At 39.5% G+C, this 27,613-nt stretch overlaps 1 protein-coding gene across 15 annotated transcripts in view; it reads left to right on the top strand.

Annotated features, from left to right (window-relative positions):
* The window catches only part of LDB3 (LIM domain binding 3), a 191,855-nt gene that overhangs the window by 64,950 nt on the left and 99,292 nt on the right, over nucleotides 1–27,613 (top strand). For all 15 annotated transcript variants that reach the window (XM_048856758.2, XM_048856769.2, XM_048856770.2 and 12 more), the window contains exon 4: nucleotides 18,781–18,856. In XM_048856758.2, the coding sequence (XP_048712715.1) occupies nucleotides 18,781–18,856 (76 nt within the window). The remainder of the gene's footprint in view (nucleotides 1–18,780; nucleotides 18,857–27,613) is intronic.

Below are 27,613 nucleotides of genomic sequence, written 5' to 3'. Positions count from 1 at the left end.
TGAGCAGGAGAGAAGGCAAAGAGAGTTTCCAACCAAACCAAGAACCAAAAGGGAGAGAGCAGAAACCCCCTCAGACCTAGTAGCCAGCAAAGTAACCTGTGTTAATTGAAACGTCTGGGGACTATACCTCCACATAACCCTCTTCTAGCCATGGCTTGTTTGGAGTGAGGCTAGCATGGAAAATCTTAGTACTGTGGATTTGAAATGGAAATCCGGTTTTCTCCCAAGACTTTAAAGAAAGGTGGAAATGGGGATGCATAAAAAAATCTGATAGGTACATTAAAGGTGAGAAATCTTGGGAAATTTCTTTTTAAAAATTATTACTTAAATAGTTTATTTTTCTGTTGCCCTGTATTACAGTAAAGGTAGGGGAAGGGAGTATCTGCATATGGAATGAGAATATGGTGGGGCTAGTGCCTTTTAGGGCTTTGGCTGGAAAAGCCCTGTCCCTAGATTGAGATTATTTGGGACAGTAGTGCATGGTAGCAACACTGCTCTATAGAGAATGATCCTTGGTAGTGAAATTCCCAAACTATGTCAGGAAATTAATAGTTTTGTTTTGCTCTTCAAGCACTGTTGATCAAATGGAGCTAGCTTGCTCACTTCCTCTATCTACAATGCCAGAGAAGAGAGGAATCTCATTTTTAAGCAACGAGATATGAAATCTAGACATTTTCACTCCCAGACAATTTTTTTTAAATGGCTCTTGGCTCCAAGAGCAGTGACATTTTCTTTTATAGATCTTGGCCCTGAAGGTTTCATGAGCATTGTTTATAACATGGCACCTCAGATGGAGTATGCCGCCGCTTACTTTTATTACCACACTTACAGGCCTGGTGGTTTTTTAGTGTGGGCAAGTGGTTGTTTTTTATTTGATTATCTACGAAAATTGTGCATTCTGGAAACAGTTGTGTGGGACATCAAATCAAACTGCAAACATCAAGCCTCACACAGCGCACTCCTCTTCTCCTTTTAGATTGCCTGCCTATACCAAGGTTAATCTGAGTTCCTTTGATCTAAATACACATAAATGAAAGATTTTCTTCAGGTTAGATTAATCCAAGTTGTTGAGTGTTCAGTTATCATAAATACTGTAATAAGGTACTTGTTGTGCCGACCCTGATCAAAGCCCCATTTGCATCATTCAAGTGGATATTCATGTGCTTCCACAGATATCCCAATAATCTCTAAAGAATATTGGTATTTCCAGCCTTTCTGTTCTGCATTTCTCATGACCAGATACTTACTGTAAGAGGCAAGGTCAATGTATCTGGAGCAATGAGATAACAAAACAAAGCAGGAACACAAAACTCCAATAAAACTATGGCATACCTAATTATCATCATATTTCATAGGGATTTGTGATGTTATTGGGAAAAAGTTGGACCATTGTTTTCTTGGGGAGGCCTCTGATGATTTTCATCCATAGTCTCCTTGCCCTGTATTCCTGCATCCTAGCAGGGCTCGATGAGGTTTACTTCATGGACCTTCAACACTGCTTATAGAGACACCATTGTCCTACATACGCACTTTCCCCCCGGCACTCCTATCCAGTGAGATCAGTGGGCACAAATGATATTAACAGTGTTGCAGAATTTCCATGGGGGGAAAAAAATCGATTCACTCAACTTTTCTCTTCATAAGGGGAAAAATGCTGTTTGCCTCCTCTTGGCTGATTCCCACCCCTGACCACTGAGGGATAGAACTCTGCAAGCTGTAATGTGACCTCTTCCAGGGCCTCACACCACATGCAGCATGCCCGTCCTGCCAGCCAGAGTGCCACCTGTCCATGGCCTTTCTGATTGGTACAGGAACACTGAGTTCCCTAATTTTCCTTCCCCCATTCCCTGCACGGAAAGTTAGGCCTCAGCTTCATTTTCTGGCTCCCCATTCTCTTTAGTCTGCCATGGAGCTCACAAACACAAATGCAAATTATGTTACCAAAGTCTAAGAGGGTTGCATGGAGGCAGGGCATGTAGAGGTGGAAGGACTTGGTCATAGGGGGGACGAGATATGTGTGGGGACCTTCCAAAATAGAGTCCAGCCATGCCCCAACTTTCCTCTAATTCAGAAGGCAAAAGATTTTGCCTAGCAATTGAACTCTACTTTCTCTTGTGATAGAGAGGAGTATGTGTGTGTGTGGGGGGGAGGAGAAATAGCTTTTTACATAGTGTATAATTAACCGGTGGAACTCAGTGCTGCAGGTTATTATTGAGGCAAATGGCTTAGTACTTAATTTTTGTAAAATAAATATGATTAGATGAATGCGTTTCTCACACACCTGCACTGGGCTGAATACACAGAACTGAAGTTCAGTGCTAATTCGAATAGGCAGTGGCATGGAATGTTGTAATGGGACTGTAAAGTCCCGAGAGCACTAGTAAAAGGAAAATGTTACTGCTTCAATTTTGGTATCCTTGTGGTTTACTTGTGTTTAATTGTCATTAGTATAGTATTGAAAGTAATTATCAGGTTCTAACAAATTATTTAAAAAAAAAGCCCCACAATTTTACAATCAGGCATTTAAAGTACATGATGGTGCCTGACAGCTTCACTGACATAGAGCCACAAGCTTATTGCACTGCTGTGTGCAAAATATAGATGAAAAACATAAACATGGGAAAAATCTATTTACATTCAATACAAATTGGTTTCTTTTCCAACTCCCAATAAATGCATTGCATGAAAGTGCAGTATTATCTATCTAAGCGCTAAACAAGGACTTGGGTCTTCTCACAAGGAATCAGGTCACTGTCTTTGGGAAGGATTCACCAAATGCTCAGGTTTAGTTCTGGAAAGTGCAGTAACATGAGAGCACCTTATTCTGCTCACACAAGTTCTCAGAACACTTCGTAAAATGTCCGCCTCCTGATCTCCAACAAGTGTTGCTGGAGTTGAGCAAAGGTGATAAAACAGTTTCATTGCAGTGTACATACTGATGCATGCTCCATTTTCCAGTGCTGTGACCAGCTGTTAAATTGAATCTAGACAGATTCAGACTGGAAATAACGTACACATTTTTGACAGTGAGGGTCTTGACTAATATATGCTGGCACACCACATATATTAGTATGCATTAAGCACAAATATTATAGCACTGATATAGTCTAAACTGGCCTCTGATTTTTATATAACCCTGCGCACTTCAGCTAAGTATCCGATAACCTCTGGCATTCACTGAAGTTTTTGCTTGAGCAAATAGGGAAGCTGTCAAGATCCAGACAGATGACTATTTTACTGTAGCAATAGAAAGGGAGTTACTCTCACAGGCCTGTGCTGGAATGTCCCAAAGGAAGAGGACAAGACATATGATTGTTCTATGTCTTAGTATAAGCTGGGAAATACCGCCATGGACCAGTCCCTGGAATGTTAGTATCTAAAAAAGAGTTAAGGAAGGAACAGAACAACAAGCTAGGGAACTGGGACAAACTGATGAGTTGGATTTTAGTGATGTGTAAAGAGACGTGTAACCTGTAAAATCATTATATAAATAACACCAGCTTAAATGTGTGAGTATATAAACGCTGCACGAGACTGCTTCTATCATATAGAACCTTTCTTCTGTACTAATATCATTATTAGCTTATCACAATAACCCTGACTGACATTGGTTATTTGGTCTCTTGAATATATTTCATAATGAACCAAAGTGTGGCCAAGCAACTGAATATACAGTTTATCTACAGAATCTGGTAAATTGCTTTTCCCTACTTGAAGAATGAATTGTTTACAACCACAGAGCTAATACTTCTCACAGTTTTTTTCTTGTGTAAGCCATGAAAGTCTCCTCTGCTATCCCATAGTTTATCATCCCACACTGGCATCTGTGTATTGTAATGGAATATTAAGAGATCTGGAAAAAAAATTCATTCGTTCTGTCTTTAAGAGTCTGTGGAAAGTACATGAAAGGCCTATAAGCCCTTCAGATCAGTGAGCTGATTCTGCTGTATACCTGATTATGAGGTTTTAATAGAAAAAAAATTATGTTAGAGATAACATAATTCCAGCAGGTTCACCTTTAGCTAGTCATATGGCAAGGCGCACTCAGGAACCAAGCTTTGGTCCATGCCAGGATTCCATTTTTGTGGCTGCCCTGAAGTTGAAGAGCCTTTTTGGGACATGAATTTGAATATATTCAATATAATAAAAATATATTCAAAAATAATAAAAGTAATGATAAAAGTTAGCACTTCTCATTGTCCTAGTGCATCATAAACTTTAATCCTCATAGTTCTCTCATAGAGGTGTTAAGTAAGTAGTATTCTCCCCATTTAAGGAGGGGAGAGCAGAGGCAGATTAGTTCAAGGGCATATTTCTCACGGAGAAGTATTGGAAGGCAGGCCACAGCTCTGCTGTGAGAGATGTTAGTTTGCTCAAGGCCACAGAGGGAGTGACTATCAAAAATGATGTTCGTACTTGAGAGCTTCTGCCCTCCACTCCTGTATTCTTCAAGTAGGCTGTGCTTCTTCTTCAACAAAACAGATTAATGACAGGGCTGTATCAACAGAAATATGAATCCACTCTAATCTGACATATTAAATCTATTGAACTGAACCTGAACATCAAGAAATTTGTTCAGCAATCAGAACCCACCTCTTGGGAGCCCATCCATGGATTAAAAATAGAAGCTCAGAGTTCTACATGTTCATCAGTGACAGAACTCTGTCCTCATCTTTTCCTGGTTCTCACTGCCCTCTGACTGCCCACCACAATCTTCACACTAAGGAAGCTGGATCCCTGGAATCATTGCACTGTTCTGGAATGTGGGTGTGATTCCCAAAACCAAGACCTTGCTACCCATACTGAGAATGCTGCAGTAAATTCAGACATGGCAAGTGGGGAAGTACCTCATGTCACACCACAGCGCATCCTCTGCCACTGGTAGGGGAGCCTCTTCCAGTAATCCATGCCCAGCAAGATGATAGTTCCTAAATGAAAGGGGAAATAGGAGGTTCTTTAGGTTTCTGGCAAGGATGTAGAGGGTCTCTGAATCTTTGGATGAAAGAATCTGTAACTTTAATGTCAGACTGGAATGGGCATGTATCCTATCAGAACATATTACTTACCAGTTCATAAGATATTCATAGACATTCATAAAGTGATGATGCCCATATTTCATCCTAAATTTGATAGAATATCGCTTGTAATGATACATTGATCATTGTAGTCTTTACAGTCTATTGTAGTTCTTAAGAGTTTTATTTAAATCCTCCTAGGTATTAATATAATTTTGTTTTTATATAGAAATATGCCATAGAAGATATAATGTATATGATACATAAGAAAAATTAAATACAAATATTTTAAAAAAAGAAAAAGTTGCCTTCTCTAGAGCTGTCCACCTCAGAGTTCCGTAGAAACTTGTATTTAAACACAAAAATTATGGCCATCAACAAGTTAATAAAATTAAGGAAACTTTGGCTGAATATTGAGGGGGAAATGAGTGAACTGTTATAGGTATTAGATCTCCCATGTGATGGTCTCTCAGTGGAATTACTTCACTGAAATAATTAAGAACTGGACTGATCAAACACTGAGGAAAATATAGACTGTGTATGAAAGAATTTTCCATTGATCTGTTATGGAGCCTCTTTTGCAGGTGAAGGGAGAATATTTTCTTCATTTCAGTTTATTCAACTAGTTCAATTCACTGACTAGTTTATTCAACTTAAGAAACCAATCCAGAGTTGAAAAAGCAAGAAAGCTTGTTTTCCTCTTTCAATCTATGAATAAACACTACATCTGAGAGGATGAGATCTACTAGTTCTAAAATCTTGAAAGACATGATGACCAGAAAAAATCTGTTAAATTCACTAACTACAGATAATACTTCCTTAGTTTAATAAATCTGCTGTTGGCAGCTGGAGGACACTTACATGTGCAGGAGTAATGTCTTACAGACAAAGTTGCTGGCTTGTGAGTTCACTCTGGGGGAACATTCTCCAAATTGCACAGTATGGTTAAAATGCTGGAATTCTGGTAAAATAAAAACTTCCTATGCTAGTAATAACAAGAGTTGTGTGGTGGCTGAAGAGAACCACTTCTAGTATGGATCTAGGGAATGTTATTTTAATTTGCCTATGTTCCGTTTCACACCTACATTTCCTGTGGTAATAAATAGAAAAAAATTCATATTTTGTACCATATTTATAATGTCACTAAAATAAAAGCAAAGTTAAAATTACTAAAGAATGTTTTATAGGCAGAACAAGCTTATAATGTAAATTACACGTTGGTAGGCTATACTAAATAAAGTAAGCTTGCACCACCTGGTTCATACTTTTAGCCTAATATTAATAGCTGTTCAAATAATTACAACTACTGTGGTCTTGGGAATATGTTCCAAAGTAGTTAACTCAAAAACCAAAGCATAAAAAACAAAAATATGATGCAAATAAAACAAATGCTAATATTAAAAGAAAAAGGAAAGCAGTGGAATGCGGGCTTGGCTTGACATGAGAAATTGGACATGGCTGAGGCCTCATTTCTTGGGAGAAAGATTAGAGAGATAAATATATCAGCAGGCTGAAAACAGAATGTCTGTACAGCTAAGATAAGGGGGAACACCCAGAGAACCTTTGACAATGGGCAAGGTAACAATGGATAAGATAAGTAATGAATGTAAAGATGAGGTTAAGAGTAAATTGTACATGGACTGTGAATGGACAGAGCAAAATGTATCATGCAATGTATACTAAATGTAAATGTCTATAAAGAAAGAGGTTTGCTGTATAATTTTGGATACGTGGTATGCTAACCCCTTAGGCTTGGGTCTGATCAATTCAGCACTTTGCTGTATGCCAGATAAAGGAAACTGAGTGACAAGACTGGGGTTGTACTGAATTCTTGGGTAACCAAGTATAAGAGGTCTCAGGGGAACCCCAACAAGTTGCAGTCAACATGTATTAATAGTTACCAACTTTGCTTTAGGAAAAAATAAAAAGTACAAAAGCAAATTACAGTTAAAATCAATGATTTAAATCATGATTAAATTTTATTAAAATCACTTTAATATAAATCAGTCCACTCTGTATACTTTATTCTTCTTAGCTAGAGAACAGACTGACAATTGACTCTAGAGCTTTGGAGAGCTGTTTGCCTGTGGTGCTACCAAGTTTCTTCTGAGTGTCTGCTGTTGCGCTGTTTTGAAAGCTCAAAGAGCACATCTAGCCCCCAGACTATGCTAACAGATAAAGAATTTTCATGAACCTTGCCAGTTTCTCACGAGCAGCAAAGACGCCCTTTCCCCACTTGGATTCCCCCCCTCCCCCAATATTCAATCCAATTATACATCCAACTGTCTCTGAACTAGACCACATTGAGAGGATAACATATTTCATTGTTACGTGGCAGATTATAGCCAAGGCAGTGTTTTGTGTTATCCTTTTTGGAATAGCGAAGTTCATCAGTTAAAATTAATGGACACTTTTTCCATGGAAAAATAAATAAAATGTCAACGCTGATCACAGCAATGAATATTTATTTTCCTTAGATGCGCAATTTAATTCAGTTACTATCTGAATGGACTGGTATTTACTTATACTGCATAGAACATGTGCTTATTAGTTTCAGAGAAGAGCCAGGAAATCATGGATAACTGTGATGGCTTTAAAGGGCAATGAAATCTTCATTGCACAGAAGATCCCACTTAGGTATTAGAACAGTTCTCAGCGTGCACATCACTTTTTGATTGTTTTGGGTTTTTTTTTTCAAAATGTCATTTTAGAAGTAAAATTAAATTGTGAAGAATATTCCCTGGATGGGTTTAAAGTTAATCTGCAGGTGAGTTGTTCCACAGCATTGCATTGCATTCAGCATGAAAAGGTCATGATGGGATTACTGGTACATCTCATTTGAGTTGATGGGCTGACACAACATACTCAATTAACATGACAGTTTTATAATCTTTCAGACACATAGTTATTGATTACATTCTGAAGCAAGGAAGCTAATGTTACCTATAATGCTATTATAGATGAGATGGCCACAATGTTTTGAAGATTGAGCCTTTTCTCATTGATTGGTACTCATTAGCTCACAAAATTGACTGTTAAGTGCAAATTGCACGTCTGGTGCTAACTAACAGGAGAAGCCTATTGCAGTCCACCCCAATGATGATAACGTAGCCACAACAGGAGTGGATATTTAATAATGGTGAGAAAATACTTGTCTGCTTTTTTTCAGTTATTCAGCAAAACCTGTGCAGTGTCATTTGAATCAGATGAGGTTTCTCTTAAAATTCCAGAATGGTGTAAAGTAATTACAGAATGATATATTTGACTTCTGATCCAGTAAAAAAAAAGTAACATAATCAGTATGCGGGATGAAATGGTGCATTATTTAAATGAAAATAGGAGCCTAGGTACTTGCCAGCATAATAAACCGGAATAAATGGAGTTAAATGCTACTGGTTTAAAAAAGAAGAAGAATGGCAGAGAGTATTGATCCAGACACAGTTTTTTAACTGGTATTTCAGTAAAACTCTCTGTAAGATTCCTCCCACCCAGCTAGGTGAATAATATGTAAAAATAAGGTATCAGACATCTATAGTAGTTTAGATCAAGAGCTGGTTGACTTGTAGGATACAGCAAGCGTTATAGACAATGAGCCAAATCTCATTGTCAGTTACACTCTTGCACCCACATTGAAATCCATGACAGCTGAGTGTTTGGGAGAATCAGCACAGATAATTATTAGTATTGCACCTGTGGGGATAGAAGTTGAAATAGAGCATGAGTGAAAAGTGGGCTGCTGGTTTCAAGTTAGTGCAGTCTCTGCAAAGAGCAGCTAAGGATTGGAACAGGAGGGAGTGTTGTAAAGTAAGATGGAGGTGCATCGTTTACACAATGACTGTGTTCATGATGACGACTTTAGCTGCCACTCTTTATCTCTGTCTTTCAAGAGTACTAAAAATTCACCATGAAAATAGTTAATTATTCTTTTGTTAGAATAATACCAGTCTGTGTTTGGCTTTGTCAGAGGAATACACAATAGTTACCCTTGTTTGAACATTTAGAAGAATTGATGAAGAAAGGAATGAATGAAGATCTCATTCTGACATGTTTTCTATTTTGGAAGCAGAGAAAGAATTCAAAGGCCCTGGATTAACTGAAGTGCAGCTATAACATAATTATCCACATTAGTGAACTTTTTTTGCCCCACATACACCAAGGATAAATGCTCTAAAAGCCTCCAGAGTACATTGAAATGTCCACATTCCAAGTAGAAATTAGAATGAAACCAGCTAAATAAATATTATGTGTTAAAAGCCACAGGATATTGAAGAATGCAATTTGTTGTTGAGATGCTGGGAGCACCCTAACCACTGCTCCTGCAGTTAATGAGATACAAACAGAGGTACAGGGACAAATGGATTCCATCTTTGTTAGCCAGTGATTAGAAATTCCTTTGGAACCGCAGCATTATAGCTTCTGTGTGTGCATAGAAAGCTGTCAGTTGGATCTTACATTTTCTTGTGCCTTATGTTACCTTTTTGAAATAGGCTAGATGCTTTTAAGGTTTGGTTGTAACGCCATGATTCTGGAGGCCAGGCCCAGCTTACTTTAGATCAGAATGGGGGTTGCTATAATCTATCTCTGATGGCTTTGGCCCCAAGAGGCTATTTGCCAGTCAGGAATTGCTCGCTTGTGCCAGGACTTTCAGGAGAAACTGTGTAGGAGCCAGCTGTACTGGTTCTGTGCCTGCTGGGGATTTTTCTATACTAGGAAACTGGGGAGATCTTTCTGCTTCTCATCCCTATGATTTCTCTGAAATACTTATAAATCCTCACTCCTACTTATTACATCTGTTTCTTCACACTTTATTTGTTTGTATTACAGTAGTGCCCGGTATAGACTAGGACCCTGTACAAACCCTGTTCTAGGCTCTGTACAAACACTGAGCAAAAAGATGACCCTGACAAAAAGGGCTTATGATTTAACTTACTCCTTCTATTAGCTGTTATCACTGTGGTGGGGGTGGGGGTGCACGGCTGAGATTAATATTTTCCCCCTACATTAAACTGTGACCCTTCCATAGCTCACAATTTTTGTTCCATTGTTGTTGCATACGGCACTACCCCAACTGAACATCTTTCCATACCCTGTATACTTTAATTGGATTCCTTCTTAATATCCATTTATAATCCTAAATAATGAATGTAGAAGTAATTTCTCTAATCTTTTTTAATAATTTGGGGCCCAGTTCTGCAAGCCCCCTGTACGCTGAGCTACCAAAGATTTCAGTGGAGACTGTGTGTTTGGAGGGCATGCAGGATCAGGCTCTGAGATCCTAGACTGCTTATATTATTGTGGTTGCCCTTTGCTGTCCCACCTTAATTTCTACGATAACCTCTTCTATAGCAGTGTGACCAGAGTTCTGCACAGCATTCAAATACATCCTAGCTAGTTCATTACCCATTGCGAGAGTAATAGTCTCCATTTTATGTTTATGTCTCCCTAAATTCTTGCAGCATTGTGCTGAAGGCAGCAGAGTTTTATTCATCTTAATGTTTCTGCCAGTATTTTAAAGGAAGGATTGAGGTAAATGTCATTGTCCTCTGATCAGTAATGGTGTAAGGAAATGTCTATTTGTGGGAGGGTGCAAAGGGAAGAAAGATTCCCTATTCCCACTCCCAAAGACAGACATTTTTAATGTAGTTAAAATGTAATTCATTTCTAAATACCACTCTCTTCAAATTAAATTAGCATAGGTAATCAGAAAAGCCATGTAAAACTTCTGTAATAAAACCAGAAGCCCAATGAAACTCTCCTAATTTGGATTTAAGTTAAAAGTTGAACTTCAGATCAGATTCATGAAGATGTCCAATCATAAGCCAATGTTTCAAGTAAACCTGGACTGATGTATGGTTGACGTATCCTTTTGGCTTAGGAACTGGATAAAACATGGTGGTTAGATGCAAAGCAAAGCAATGAGAACCAAAGCAGAAGGGGTTTGTATGATAATATAGTGAAGCCACCAGGTTTTGTAACACTGTAGTAAATAAATACATGTATCAAGTGACAGTCTAGTTGGTGATTGAATGTTAAAGGTAGCTCATCCCAGACCTAATGTGATCTACGTAATTCTTTTGGGAAAATTAGATGTAGAACTGGTGTAAGTTCACATAGCTTTAGTGAAGTCAGTTCACATATGCCAATTTACACCAGTTGAGGATCTGTCCCTAAAGTTATAAAATGAAAAAAATGAACATGATTTTTTAACTGTTGGAAATGTTACTGGGATGAGGCTGTCTTTTCAGGAGTTACTTTCATTTCCAATGGAGGCAAGGAGAGGAAGTGTTTGGAAATAGTTTGGGAATAAAATAGGGCACAGAAAGGAATAAGAAGAGAGCAAGAAAGGAAACCGTGGAGCTGGAAGATAGGCCTTTCAGGAGCTTCTTGACTAGGGATACCAAGTGTAGTGTATCTTGTATGATACCCTTTGGCATTTGTCAGCTTTTGCATGTCTCCCCCCAGCCCTTCTGGGCTGTCATGCAGAGATTCCCCTCCAGTTTCTTCTTGTGGCCACTGGGTGTTGCTGTGGTGGAGGGATTTCAGGTAGTTAAGCTGTCTCTCATCCTCAGCTCCTGTTGCTAGGCCTGCTGATCCAAGCCAGCACACAGGAGCTAGGAGGAGGAAGAGGCAGCAGCTACAGTTGGTTGCGCCAGGATCTGGCTGCCAAGAAAGATGAGGCCATATAGGAGGAATAGAGATGGCAAACAAAAGAAGGGGGCAGTAAGATAGAGACAAAAGAGAGGATGAGGGATGCATAAGTAGCAGAAGAGAGGGAAATAGTTAAAGAGGGACACACAAGGCAATGGGCTGTTTGGGAAAAGGAATAGAAAGCCTAATGGGAACAAGAGCAGAGTAGTGGGGAGGCTGCTTCAGTATTTCCTGATCCATATCATCACTCAAAAATCTCCCACATTTACCCCAGCAGTTCCTCTCCTCTCAGGCTTTCCCAAGCTCCCTACAGCTTCCCATTTACCTTTTTCCCATAACATCTCCTCCCATCATGCGGGATGTTCTTGGATCCCCCAGCATTCCCTCTTGTTTCTGAAATAAGACAGAGAAAAGACATTCCAAAATGAGTCCATTTTTATACAGTTGTATTTGGCTGGCCTCTCTTTTGCGGACACAGTTTATGCATGAAAAATTTGTGCCCATATATCATGTGGGTGCAAACATTAACACTTAGAAGGATAACTGCCTGATTTGTAATCCAGCCAAATATAGCATAATACAGACAAATAATTTACAAATCAAATAGTTATCTACCCAAATGCCAATGTTTGCATTCACAATGAGCTGCAGATGCAAATTGTTAGTGCAAGTCTTGAGTTTTGTATTTTTATTGCAGGCATAGGTGATACCCACAAACTGGTACTCTTGGCCCAGCTCAAAATTTACCTCACTTATGTATGAAATAATATATAATCTATTGTGAAATATTCAAAGAGATATGGAAGGATTTGCCTTTATGATCCCTCTTAAAGTCAGTGGAGCTTTTTTAACTAAAACTCCATACAGTACTTGAGAACTTGGACAATAGTGTCACTAGCATAATACTTAAACTTTATAGTAAATCTTTAAAAAAAGACAAAGTTTCTATTTTTGGCACAGTAAGTATATAACTCTTAGTTCGCTTTAAGGCTCTACTGACCGATTATTGGTTTTAACATTTATAAAATGGACAGTAGGGATCAACAGGCCTAAAATTTGACCTGTCCCTCTTCTTTCTCTTGTTTTTTCACAAATGAAGCCATTGATATGTTTGTTTCAAAGCAAAGAATGTCAGAAGTCCAGTTCTGCTCCCTCCACTATTTTGCAGCCTGCCAGTGGTTGCATTTCAGTGGTGCGGTATCAGTGATTTGTAAAATGCTTTCTAAGCTGAAGTATTTCTATAGTGCCTATCCTCTTAATATCTCAAGCACTAAGGAAATGTAAGTTATAATAAATACCTCCTACTTATGCTGAAAGATTCCCCAACACTTTATAAGATAGTGCTCACACACAGTGAAGTCAAGGAAAAAACCTTCCGTAAGAAAACCCGTTTCAATTTCAGCCTTCCAAAAGGTTAACAAAGAAAAAGCAATGCAAACATTGTCAAAATTATGAAATATACAAGGACCATTTCCTTTTAAAGGTCAGCAGGGATCATGGTACATAGTAATGGAAAAGAGCTACTCGCTGTTAGATTGTCATCACTCTGCATATACAGTATCTTCCTCCCCTTACAAAGGACACACATTAAATGGACATATTATAGCCCTATCTTGCAACCCGTTCTTATGTGGGTAGTTTTTGTTAATACATTTGGTTCCCATGGAGTCCTTTATTCATAAAAGTATGGATTTCAGCATTGTCTTGAAGGTGAATATTTAATACTGTTTAGTAGCTGAGCTGCAGCAGCTGACATCCAGTGCACTAAACTTTACCCCAGCGGTTGGTGGTTCTATGTTAAAAGAGTGTGACTTTACATTTACACACACAGTTACAGACTTTAGACAAAAGATAAACATTTTTTTAACATAAAAATAAGATATAAAAAAAGATAAATTTTTTTAAATTTCCCTCCTTCCTTTGCAACATATTAAGCAATAAAGCTGGTCAGGGAAACTTTGGTGGAACCGTATTCTGGAATATGCCATTCCAGCCAAATCAAAACATTTTGTGAAGTTGAGTTGATTTTGCCTGAATTTGGTTTGGTAAGACAACTGGGGGGGGGGGGGAATTCCAACAATGTCATGTTTTGATTTTTCATTTTGAAATAATTTTTAATTTAGATTTTTTTTAAAATTTGTATTATAATTAGAGCTGGACAAAAAATGTTTGGACAAGAAGTTAATTTGCCAAAAAGGCAGTTTCAGTCAATGGAAAACTATTTGTGAATTTGACACAAATTTTCAGAGTAGTTTAAGCCAAAAAGCCCCATCCTTGTTTGGGTTAGATTTACAAGGGGATAAGACACCATTCACAAAATGGCAGCAAGAGCAGGTGGTGGTGCCTCACTTATAACCTTGGCCCACTTGGGATGTGGTGGCAGGACTTGAATTTAGGTCTCCCAGCTTACAGGTGACTGCCCAAACCATTGGGCTAAAGATTATAAGGAAGTCAACCACCTCTTCCTGCTCCTTCTCTGGCTGTTTTGTGAATCTAGTCTTTAAAAATGCTCAGAAGCAAAATCTCTCATGTTGAATGAAACATTTTGTGTGACCAAAATTGATGTTTTGTTGACTTTTTCAATTCACTGAAAATTTAAAAAAAAAATCATTCAGATTCAGTTCAGCCTAAACCAGTAGTTTTTACACAACTGCCAGCAAATTAAAAAAATAACTTATTCAACTAGCTTTAATTATAATACAAAACAAACAAATAAAGTCTAAAATGAAACAAAATGATTTTGTCAACATGAATCTTTTCAGTTGACCTGAAAGAGTTTGTTTGGGGGATTTTCCTTCATGGAGAATTTCAGAATTTTTGGTTTTCACTCCAATTTTGGAACAAAGCCAGATTTCAAAATCTCACAGTCATTTGCAAAACTGGACTTCTGTCCCATGCACAGCTGTAATGAACAAATAATATACCCCTGGGATCCCAAATATTTAATGGAATGTAAGTATAGACTTCAAAATTACAAATGCATTTATATTTGAAAGCATTGAGTGGCACTATGGTTATTGTTCTGTATCACTGCATGAGAGACTTATGTTTGATTATTGAGGCCAGCATTTTATTCTGTGAGCCAGCAAGGACTAAAAGCGCTGTTCACTTATGGTTACTGGAGAGAACACCTCATGTCACTCTAGTTACTCCTTAGTCCAGTGTAAGGATGGCACCAGTGGGCTATTCGGGAAATTCCCATTCACCTCCCTTCATAAAGAAAGAATTGTTTCTGCAATGCAGGGCCTGGAGGAAGCAAAGGTGGAAAAGTGCAAACAAAGCATAATATGGGGGTGGCGAGAGTGACTCTTGGTGTCACTCCCGTGGGAGCCATAAGACATATAGAAATTGTTTTAAATATTCTCAGTTCAGTTCCTCCCTCACTTTCCAGATAAGCCTTAAGTGCAAGATGTTCACCTTGCATTAGTTGAAGCAGACTCCAAACTTACCTAAAGCAAAGGAGGAGTCATTTGACAGTAGAGATGGACAAGACCTGTTAGGTGATGGGAATAAGATTGTTCTTTCACATCAAGTATTTCTTAATGCATTCATTTTTCCAGCAATACCTACGCTTTTCTGTTAGTTGTTTGCAATGTCATCAATGGCAGTTGCAATGGAAACCTGGGATCCTTATCTCAGGATTTATAAATGAAAGGGAGGAGGAATTTTGTTTTAAGATGAATTATACATAGGAGATGTGGAGGCCACCTTGTCCAACTGTGCTGCCCAGATCCCTTTTGAGGGCCTTGTGCATAGGGTTGCCAACCCTCCATGATTGTCCTGGAGTCTCCAATAATTAAAGATTAATGTCATGTGATGAAACCTCCAGGAACACGTCCAACCAAAACTGGCATCCCTCCTTGTGCAGATGACATCACCCTGACTGATCTGGGAATCCAAAAAGACTTTTTTCAAAAATATAACTTAGTCTTTCACCTTCTACACTGATCTCTCAATGATTTGTCTGTGGCCCCCACTTGAACCTGATGGCAGAAGTGAAAGCAAAGGATAAATGATCCAGAGCTACTGAACTCATGTTTTTAGTGCATCTCATGGAGAGAAAAACTGTAAACATGTGACCCATTCTTTCTGTGTGATTCTGTGATAGAACAAGTAAGAAGAAATACTATGAATAAAATAATGTTGCCATTGATGGAGTAGACTTTAGACTTTATTGTGGAAAATGAGTCACACCATCTGTTTTTTTCAAACAGCCTGAGGTCTTTTATTGAATACAAGCATGCCGGGAGAAGGAGATAGAGATGGTCACACACAGGTGCCACCCTAGTCTCTCTCTGTCCTGCCCCTATAATACCAGTCTTATATAGGTTTTCAAATCCAAGCCAAATGATACATTTCCTTATTTTTTTATCACTCAAGCATTGTTAATAAGGCCTTATAAGGAGATAAAATAAAACAGTTTCATGATTAGCACTGTGCTGATGCACTTCGTTATTATCAAGATCTGCGGTTTGCTCATGGCAGCGTTTTGTCAAGGGACTTTTGCAGGGTTGGGGGGGGTGCATATTATGGACAGCTAGGGACTTTAGGCCCTTTGGCTCTTTTCTAGCTAGAGGTTGGCCTAGTCCGTTATCTGGGTCAAATGCCACAGCCCAGCATACGCAAATGCTCTTAGCTTAAGCTAAGTCTTACAGGATGCAGGCCTGTAGGCCTCTTGCGTTACCGCTCTTGCCTATGTTGCATATAGTGCATAGATCTTGATGCAGAATGGGATAGGGTCAGGTCAACAATAATTTCCCCCACATCTTCAACACACAAGTGTACAATGGCAATTTATTCACTTTAAAAAATAGAACAAGTCATGAACGTAATTACTAGGACTTGACTATCCAATGAGGGGTTTGAGGAAGAAAGTGCCTCTGAATTTAGACATTCTCTGAAGGACAATGGCCCTCTGTGAATGCATGAGTTTTCGTTTACATTGAGGGACTTCACCTCTTCTATCCCACCTGTCCAGCTCCAACTATGCTAAATCCAGCAAGTCTTTGTGTTCTTTGATAAACGCCAGAGCTGTAGTTGTTGAGTGCAGAGTTATCTAGATGCCTTTTTTATTTTAATGTGGTGCTGGTGCCTTTGAAAGCTTGTGCAAAGTTAATGTGAAAGAAAAGCCTCAGCTGGGCAGCATTATGAATGACAAATGAAGCATTTCAGTAATGTGTGGAACAGATGATAGAGCATGTTAATGACATCCATTATGGTAAGGTGGCAACTAAAAGAGAATAAATGGTGAAAGTGATGGCGCAGTTTAACCAGTGAATCCCTTTGCTACAGTACACATGTTTTCCAGAGGAGCCTCAAAGGGATGTGTGTGTGGTTTATGGCTGCTTGCTGTATCTCTGCAATTGACATAAAATGTTTGCACTGCTCACTAAGTCTGAAACGAACATTCATAGTTCACACATGGGCACCAGATAAGATACTCAGTGGATAAGGGAGCACATAGTACTCCACGCGAGGACATAATGCTGATCTATATAATGGCAGTACAGTATTATTTTTTATTCCATCTTTGGCACACTCCAGAATTTTCTGTTATATTTTTTGACCACCAACTGTTCATTGAGCAGAAGATTTCACTGAGCTGTTCTATTCTATCCTATCTAGGTTCTTATACCACCCCTTTCTACATAGTTTCTGAACACCTTCCAGCAATTAATTAAGTGGCATAATTAATATCTGTTGAATGTGGTTCATTTTCTCTCCTATGCTCTCTTTAGGGGGAGAATGTGTGTGTGTGTGTGCAGTGCGGAGTTTTATTTTGGTAGGGCTTTGTTTTTAAATGTACGGTGCTCTATGTTTATGTTAGAGAAGGCAGGTCAAAAAAGTGTGTCTTGCAGATGGAGCAGAAGGTGGTGTGGTTGTGATGGTCCTTAATTCTTGTGTGAACTGTGCACTGTCCAAAATGAAGCCCACAGTCTCTCTCTGAGGAAGAGAGGAGGATTTGTAATATGGCATAAGAACAGCCATACTGGGTCAGACAAATGGTCCATCTAGCCCAGTGTCCTGTCCTCCGAAGTGGCCAATGCCATGTGCTTTAGAGGGAATGAACAGAACAGGTAATCATCAAGTGATCCATCCCCTGTCGCCCATTTCCAGCTTCTGGCAAACAGAGGCTAGGGACATCATCCTTGCCTATCTTGGCTAATAGTCATTGATGGACCTATCCTCCAAGAATTTATCTAGTTCTTTTTTGAACCTTGTTATAGTCTTGGCCTTCACAGCAAGTTCAGGCAAAGAGTTGACTGTGCATTGTATGAAGAAGCACTACATTAATTTAAACTGTCAGTAACAAAAATCTGTTCACGTACATAATGCTGAAGGTCAAAATTTACAAAAGTGTCCTATGATTTTGAGATGCCTCAAGTTTAGAATGTGCATCTTAAGACACAGTGGACCTGATTATCAGAAGTGCTGAGCACTTCCAGCTTAGGCTGACTTCAACTAGAATTGTGGGTGCTCAGCACCGAGACAATCAGGCTCCATATATCTAGGTCTAGGCACCCAAAAATTGAAGCTTCCCAAAATCATCTCTCATGACACTTTTGAATATTTTGGCCTGTCAGCATTGCTAAAAATTATAAGTTTAATTCAGATTTCCAAGATCTCTCTAAAGTAGGGTTGCCAACCCTCCAACATTGTCCTGGAGTCTCCAGGAATTAAACTTTCATTAAAGATCAATTTTTATGTCCAGGGATAGCTCAGTGGTTTGAGCATTGGCCTCCTAAACCCAGGGTTGTGAGTTCAATCCTTGAGGGGGCCATTTAGGGATCTGGGGCAAAAATTGGGGATTGGTCCTGCTTTGAGCAGGGGGTTGGACTAGATGACCTCCTGACGTCCCTTCCAACCCTGATATTCTATGATTCTAACCAAAATTGGCAATCCTACCCTAAAAGCAGAAGGGAAGATCTTGCCTATTGATGGAGACAGAAGGTTGGTGTTTGACAAGAGGCTAGATATGGCTTTCTACATATGGCTTTCACTCTGGATAAAGGATAATTTTTCAGTGCGATATAAAAGGTGTTCGAAAGGATCTAAAAAAATAGGAGGTGAGGTTGTTCTGACTATTAATCTTTTTTTGGAATGTTTTGATCCCCAGATCTAAACGCCCAGCTCCAGTTCCAACAGCTACACCTAAAGTTGACTCTCCCAGGCCTGTAATTCCCCATCAGAAGGTATGTAACACATTATCTCTTTAGTGCTTCTTGTTATTTGACTCTAACATAAATCACATAAACATAAATCATTATCCGGTCTAATCCTCTCCGAGCACCTGGAGCATTTCTGATTTTTTTAATTCTGTTCTCTTCTAGGCATAGGTAGCTGAGCCTATCAAAGCTTCCCAAAATATAGAGTCATTTCCCAAAGCACTTGAGGAAAAACCCAATTATCATATGGCTCAGCTCAGCTAAAAATTGACTAAACCTGACAATGTGTTGACTTGGCTAGACTAGATGACATTAGGGCATTTTACAAGCTTTATTGGTAGCTGTGCCTTCTTGTCAGGTCAGTTAATAAACGTCACACCAAAAAATAGAGGATAACTTAATGTAAAGACGAACAGTGAATGATGAGGAAAGTGGATAGCTCAGGTTTCATGGACTAAGTCCATCTCCTAGGATATAGATGTCCAAAAACCATCACCACCGCTAGCATATGCATATGCTGTCTAGTTAGACTGTGTCTGCAGTCTCTGTAGGGTGGCCAGAGACTATGAATGGCTGCAATTGTGTATCTTCCTATCCCTAGATATGAGAGGTTATTCCTCCAGGTCTGATATGCAGAGGGGACATGATAACAGTTTTCAAGTACATAAAAGGTTGTTACAAGGAGGAGAGTGAAAAATTGTTCTAGTTAATCTCTGAGGATAGGACAAGAAACAATGGGCTTAAATTGTGGCAAGTGAGGTTTAAATTGGACATTAGGAAAACTTTCTAACTGTCAGTGTGGTTAAGCACGGGAACAAATTGCCTAGCAAAGTTGTGGAATCTCCATCACTGGAGGTTTTTAAGAATGGGTTAGACAAACACCTGTCAGGAATGGTCTAGTTATTATTTAGTCCTGCCTTGAGTGCAGGGCACTGAACTAGATGACCTATTGAGGTCCCTTCCAAGTCCTACACTTCTATGATTCTATGTAGTGCATTGGCAGAGCAGTGTGGAGGAAATTTGGACTACCATTGCCCAGGCTGTATTCCTATTGATTGGATAAACAGGGAAGTGCAGTCCCTATTGTCAATCCTACCTACACTGTGAGGACTAATTTCACACATAAACACCCAATGACATAAAATAAGAAACAAGACAAACCATTTCAGATCCCAAATCAATAACAGAGTGTACATGTCAACTTCAAACATTTCTTATAAATACTGTGCATTCCAAATTCTGAGCTCAGGAGATTTGTGTCTTCCCTGCAGCAGCTGCTGACATGTTGAAACTAACATAGAAGATATCCACTTGGGGCGAAATGTTTGGCTTTTTATTTATTTATTAATTTTCTGAAAATTTGAAAGGAACCTGCTTGGCCATTTTTGAGTCAAGTCAGTGCCTTATGGGTATTTGGGCAGGGAAAGAAGAAATATTAAAATGTATCCTGCAGGGAGCTGTTCCCCTTTATATATTTTTTTCTGAAGAGTACAGAGGGCACTGAGGGAAAGGAAGAGGTGTCAAAGTGTATGTCCATTTACTTCATCCAGACAGATGATGGAAATGTCTGCCTCTTCTCATACTAGAATATTATGGGGCTCACCAGGTGAGAATGTAATTCTGTGGGACAGAAGGTTATTGGAGGGGAAATACGGAATATCACTATGAATTTTCATGGAAAAGAAGAATGTTCCATTCTTTTGTTTAGAACTGTCTCCCACTTTGCCAGCCCAGTAGGGAGTGTTTTGTTCTGTATTTCCCTGAAAGGAAATTGTCAGAGAATTTTTAGCCTCCAAAGCAGCCTGAGTGACCTTGTAAACTGTTCATCTCTTCATGTACTGGATCTTCTCCAAGGCTTCTACGTGACACACTGACTCCCAGGAGCATCTGCATGGATGTGACAGACCTGCACAGCTCCAGAGCTTGCTCATTAACGGGCAAGCTGTAGTTTCAAGAGATCACATTTTGATAACTCAGTAATTAACTATACTCCATGTCTGGCAAATGTCAATTTAAAAACCTCCTAAGTAGTCACTTATCTTACCAAAGGTGTTTCTATCTGGTAAATATGTAAGAAGGGGAGGGGGAAGGTTAAATACATATTATCAATTCTTTAAAATATTGTTGGTTTAAAAAAAGTCATAAAGATATCTTTAATATAGTTGCTGGAGTGTCAGTTCAACTTGTATTTTCTGTTTTAGCCCTTCAGAGTGTTATGGGAATTAATGGTCTGAGATTGCCAAAGCACAGACATTTAGTTTCTAGGTACATGTCACCTTAAAACTGAACATTCTATAGGTAAGGGAGTAGGTTGGATGTAGAATTATTTCTGGTGTTTGCTAGGGGTTTTTCAAAGAGCTGGGATGTGGGTCCTATCCCATTTCCAAGTGTGCTGGAGATTTCTCAGAGCTGTGGGTCAAGTTGGCTAGATCTCTTGTCTGGGAGTATGGTGTATGGTTAGTGGCAGCTAGGAGTGGAAATGTTGTTGGGGTAGTATTTCTGGCAGGACTGAGAGAGTTTTACACCTCAGAGGTGGGTCATGGTATTTGTCCAAGGTGATACTGGAAAGAAAGTGGCAGTTGGAGGTCAGCTTAGGGTGCTTGTTCAGGGATTCTGGGAGACTTGGACAGTTGGGATGGGAATGATGATGCATGTCTTAGAGCAAGGTGACTGGGGGTCAGATGTATATCCAGAGGTTGTGAGGGAGTTCAGTCTCTCTCATGTTGGGCTAGGAGGACTGCAGTAGATGCATGCCAGATCACGTGTGGTTCATGCAGAGGGAAATGGTCAATGAGTTCAGTAGCTGAAATGAGTCCTCTTTAAGCATGTATTGGGAGGGAATTATGGTGGGAGCATGAATGTCTTGAATCACTAAAGCAGAGATCTCAAATATGGTATAAAAAATCTTACTGATGTAAACTAGGATTCCATGTATGTTGAGGTCAGGTATGTTAAAGTAAATATATTGTTAAAATAAAGTTAGTTTGTTACTTTTTAAAAACCATCTTAGAATAGCCTTAGCACTGGGGGACTGGCTGGTTTGGGAGACTGTCAATGGGACACAGAGCTAGGTCTCTAGCTCCAGTTAAGGTGGGTAGTGTTAGAATCTGATGGCTACTGCAGTGGCCCATATGAAATTAGTTTGATTTCATTTCAGCTCCCAGAGAGCAAGTGGCTACATTATAAAACCGTCATTGCCAAGCTGTTCTCTCATCTGTAAGGGTAGTCTTTCTGGGTCAGGGATAATGCATGCAGCTAAGAACTCTTGCATGCGCAGACAAGTTCAGTGGCTGATATAAACCATACATGTTATTTCTGCTGACCCAGTTGTAATTTCTGCTCATTTGCAAGCATGTATTTCTTTTCAACTTCTGTCAGCAGCTGATTATATTTTAGTATAAGAACTCATATTAGGTGCAACTTCAGCCTATTGAAAGACACACTCAACATGTTTTTTTTCAGTTTGATAGGAATGCTCCCGCATCCCCAGTGAAGCCCACTGTCTCCTCATTTTCTTCAGCTAATCTGTGTTTTGAGCTGATGCTTTTTGTGTGAATGTTGTGTGATACGTGAGATCAACTGGGCTCCGTGGCTGCTGAAGGGAACAAAGGTTTGATTGGATCACAGTTTACACTTTTTGCTTACCAAACAATTCAAAACAAGATTAATCATTTGAGAGTTCAATGAAGCTGTTTGCGCAGCTCTAGGCATGAAATATTGAAAGAATAGAATGATATATCCAAGACTGAGAACATCTGTGATTAGAAGTCATTCAAAATGGAGGAAAGAGAGATGGGGAGTCTTCCAGAGAATTGAACTAAAGGTTCATAAATGCTCTTTGTTCATGCAACATTAGGGTTCATAGTTAAGCATCTACAAGTAAAGAAATATGAAATATAAGGGTCAACACATAGCCTTAACTCTGTCCTTTTGCATATAGGCATTATGATATAGTGTTTATCTATATGATCACATTCTGTACTATTTATGAAATAAGACACTATAAAATTATTAATTAATATGTCTATTACTGTAGCTCTCAAAGAGTCCCAGTCAGAATCTGAGCCTCCTTGTGTTTATGAATAGTGTATTCTACAACACTATAAACATGTATCTAAAATAACCAGCAATCATAGTTGGAGGAATGATGGTCTTGTTGAATAAGGCACAGAACAGGAGATCTGTCTTCTATTCCTGACTGTGCCACAGACTGCTTGTGTGACTTTGGACAAGTCACTTAATTTCTCTGTGCCTCAGTTCATCTGTCTGTGAAGTGGTGATAGTAACAACTAGTTTCTTAATATGGGTGTTGTAAGGCTAAATTAATTAATTCATGTTTCTAAAAACGGAAATCATTCCTGTAGACGTGCAAAGAATTGGTATAATATTCTAATTAAAGACTGTATCCCAGAGCATAGTAAGGTCAGAGTTGACATTACCTATCATACTTCCTAACTTGAGTGCTTAACAGTGCAGTCTCAATAGTGCATTAACACAGTGCCCTGTTGTGGGTCACCCTACCCAGATGCCCCTTGAGTCCCACCTTTGTACTAGAGCAAAGTTCACACCATGGAATGAATCCATGCAAGTTAATGTTCATTCAGTCAGCTCTTGTTCATCCTGGTCCATCCCTCCCCACTCCCACATACCTAACCCCACACAGTGCCCATAAAGAGACTTCTTTGGGGTGAGAATGAAGGTGGAGCAAGTTGACAAATTGGCATACTGTTTTGGTATCTCCCACTCTAGAAGCCAGCGGTGCCCATGTTGAGGTTCCCTTCCTGTCCCATAGGTGAAGGGAAGTGTTCTGTCCTTAGAGAAGTTAGACGAATATTAGAAAGTAAAAAAAAAAAAATGTTTTACTAAGAACAAAGAATGGGCTCAGCTAATGCTTCATAATAAACTCCTTTTACCCCCAAATGTTCCGTGTTCTCCTCTATATAATCATGTTTAAGCTCATCCACTGATGTGTGTTATCTCACCGTTACACTGGGAAATTAGAATCCAGCTGCCTGACTTCTCCACGTAGCAAGGGATCTCAGCAAGGTGACAGGATCTTTCTCTAGAGAAAAGGAGTACTTGTGGCACCTTAGAGACTAACCAATTTATTTGAGCATGAGCTTTCGTGAGCTACAGCTCACTTCATCTGATGAAGTGAGCTGTAGCTCACAAAAGCTCATGCTCAAATAAATTGGTTAGTCTCTAAGGTGCCACAAGTACTCCTTTTCTTTTTGCGAATACAGACTAACACGGCTGTTCCTCTGAAACCTTTCTCTAGAGAGGAAGCCAATGCCCAGTGTTAGAGCCTCCTCTTCTGGTCAACAGAAAGGTAGCATCAGACTTTTATAGATGAAAATGTTAGTTCATTTTTCCAGCCAGAGGGATAATTTGATGAGGTGGAATGGGGGGAAGATAGGGAACAAGGAAATGTTAGTCACTGCTGAGTACTTATAATTTCATTAGATATAGTGCTAAAAGATGTTCATTATTAAAAGTCTGACATTCAGATTTCAGAAGTGCAATACATTTTTCCTTCACTGGTATGTTCTTGCCACGAGATTGAAACAAACAGAACAATAATTTAATCTAAAATATACTCTTATGAATGAACCAAGTAACAGGTACTTTATCAATCATGAGAGGAAACAGCCAAATAAGCTGATCAGTGGAAAATGGTTCTTTTAGGAAATTTATACTGATGCTGAAAGTCCATATCCCCATCTTTCCGCTTTATCCCACGAATTGCCCCTTGTCTCCAAAAATTCCCACAGTCTTAACTTTAAAAACATCAAATGCTAACATGGCCCCCAGATTTCCAGTGTAAATTGTAAGACATAGTTCTGTTTTCCTATGCCAAAAATGAGCTATTACAATAAATCAATACCAATATGCAGTTAAGAAACCTAGCTAGAAAATATTTGAGGAATGTAACCAAAATTCCCCCCAAAGCTAAAGGATGGCAACCCCACCAGCCTTCATTTTCTGTCCCCTTACCCACAAATATTTCCTTTCCGATAACCTTCCCTTTATTTAATCTACAGTTTTGCCAAATATTATTAGGTTACTTTTTATTGATTAAAAATGTTGCTTTCTTCTAGAGCTCATGCTACCAGCACCTAATATTTTTCCCCCACAGTACCCTTCCCTATATCAGAGGTGAGGGGAAGGAGTCCTACATTAAATTTTCATTGATTCTAAAATGTTTTTTTCTAGTTAGCCTACAGATCTAGCTCCATCAGATGCTGTCTGTTCCTTCTGTTGTTATTGTTGTTGTACTTGTTTTACCTTGATTTTTCCATCCTGCCAGGATGTACAGCTTTCAGAAGGAGAGCATCTATGTAATTGGTAACTCATTATTTGAGAAAGGATTGTGCATTTGTCCCTCTTTAAAAATATATATATATTAGGTGAAAATCCTGTTTTTTATTTGTTTAATGATACTTGGAAACCTGTAAAAGGCAATTACCAGTGGTTATTTGCAGACTTTTTTTGAGGTCAGAACATAATGACCGAAGTGTGTGATTAATTACAAATACATTCAGAAAAAATGGACAAAATATGTAAAAAGCAGTAGTTTGAAATATGCTATTAAGATAATAATTTTCCATAGCTTCAATGGCGTCACACCAGAAAGCCAGCATAACAGTGGATAATTAGACCCTGTGCGAGTAACTAATATTCATTGACAGTGACATTGTTACCCACTCTATAAATTTCACTTTGAAGGCCAAACTCTGCTCAGGCTTACACCCTCTGCAACCCCATAGAAGTCAGTGGGGTTGCACATTTGGGATGTCTAAATATGATCCTGCAAGCCATTATAGGTATGGGGCACAGTGCCCCCAGGGGTCACTGAGGGACTTACGCTGAGTAGCAGCTCCTTCAAGACCTTTGAAAGGTTTAGCCTTGAACTCCAGTCTGGAGCAGTGTTCTTGCCTTTGCTGCTGCATGAGGTACATCCCTTTTTAGATACGCTCCCCTGGGATGTGAGTCCTGACAGGAACACAGACAGGCATTCCAATCTTATGCTTCCAAGAATGTGGTTATTAATTATGGCTTCTATGTGTCCACATGCACAGGGGTGGGGAAAATGTGCCCCCTCTACAGCACTGAATCAGGGTCAGTGTAAACTAGCTGTAAGTCAGGACTCTAAGCTTCTGGGATAAATTGCAAGTTGATATCACATATACCCTAAGAAATCCACAAATTCCCAATTCATCCAAAACCACACACAAAAACTCACTCTCCTGCTGGTAATAGCTTATCCAAAGTGACCACTCTCCCTACAATGTGCATGATAATCAAGGTGGGCCATTTCCAGCACAAATCCAGGTCTTCTCACCCCCCCCCCCCACACACAAACTCACTCTCCTGCTGGCAATAGCTCATCCAAACTGACCACTCTCCTTACAATCTAAGTATAGTAGAAGCATTTTACAAGAGGTACATGCACTTAAGATTGTAATCACTTTTTGTTCTGTGTGCCGAGCACAGTTGGGTTCTGGTCCATGCCTAGGGCTCCCAAGTGTTATGGTAGTATATATAATAATTATGCTGATTGCTCCTGGATACTCCATTATCAAGTGAGCTGCCAAAACATAACATAGAAAAAAGTCTCACAAAGACACCTTCCAAGAGGAGAGTTTGAACTATTGAGCTGCGGTATTGACCAGGCTAAAAGATGAAAGGGAATGGATTTATTGGAACTAGCTTTGGTTTAATAGCAAAACCGGGTCACAAAAAGTTGGGCATTATGAAGACAAAGACATGCTGAACACTGGTGTGGTGGATTTACGAATTAGGTTTTCCAAACACAAATTGGAAAACCATGTTCTTAAGATCTAGATGGTCTTTTATTTCAAATTAAGGAGAAAACGAAGAGACTACATAAATTTAAAATGCTCATGAGAGTTAAAACAGAGCATCTTTCTCTTGCTCTGTAAGATCCTTCATCTTTAATCTTCTTGCAGCCATTCCCTCTAGCAGAAAGAAAGACTTCTTAAAGAAAATACAAAAATCAATATCCTAGTTATGATGCACCACAGTGAGCCAATGATTTACTTTGATGGAAATATAGGCAATTTAGTTGGATCTAAAGATTCCATCCTGTCAGGTACTCTGTATGTCCTGAGAAATGCGGGCTGCCCTCAACTCCCACTGACTTATGTGGAGTTACACCTGGGGTTAATTTGCACTGAGGGGCACAAGGCAGTGATCTAGAGTTCTCAAACTTCATTGCACCACGATCCCCTTCTGACAACAAAAATTACTACACGACCCCAGGAGGGAGGACCGAAGCCTGAGCCAAAGCCCAATCCTCGCCACACCGGGTGGGGTGGCCAAAGCCAAAGCCCAAGTCCCACCGCCCTGGGTGGGGAGGCCAAAGCCGAAGCCCAAGGGCTTCAGCCCCAGCGGGGAGCCTGTAACCTGAGCCCTGCCACCCAGGTGGCGGGGCTCAGGCTTCAGGGAGCCTGTAACCTGAGCTTCAGCCCCAGGTGGTGGGGCTCAGGCTTTAGCTTCGGGCCCAGGTGGTGGATCTCGGGCTTTGGCTCTGGCCCCAAACCCCAGCACATCTAAGCCAGCCCTGGCAACCCCAGGGTCATGACCCACTTTGTGGTCCTGACCCACAGTTTGAGAACTGCTGATCTAGGTCATAGCAAGCACCAGCTTAAAACTTTTGAGTGGGAGGGAATAGGGAGAGGAGGTAGATTGTCCTTTTCATAGTTTATGTTCTAATTCTCTTATGATCTGCTGATTATTTTTTGTGTGGAATGTGTTACTGAA

This window comes from Caretta caretta, chromosome 7 (genome assembly GCF_965140235.1).
Source record: "Caretta caretta isolate rCarCar2 chromosome 7, rCarCar1.hap1, whole genome shotgun sequence".
NCBI classification, from domain to species: Eukaryota; Metazoa; Chordata; order Testudines; family Cheloniidae; genus Caretta; species Caretta caretta.
The sequence above is the reverse complement of the archived record's forward strand: the minus strand, read 5'-3'. Positions and strand labels throughout refer to the sequence as shown.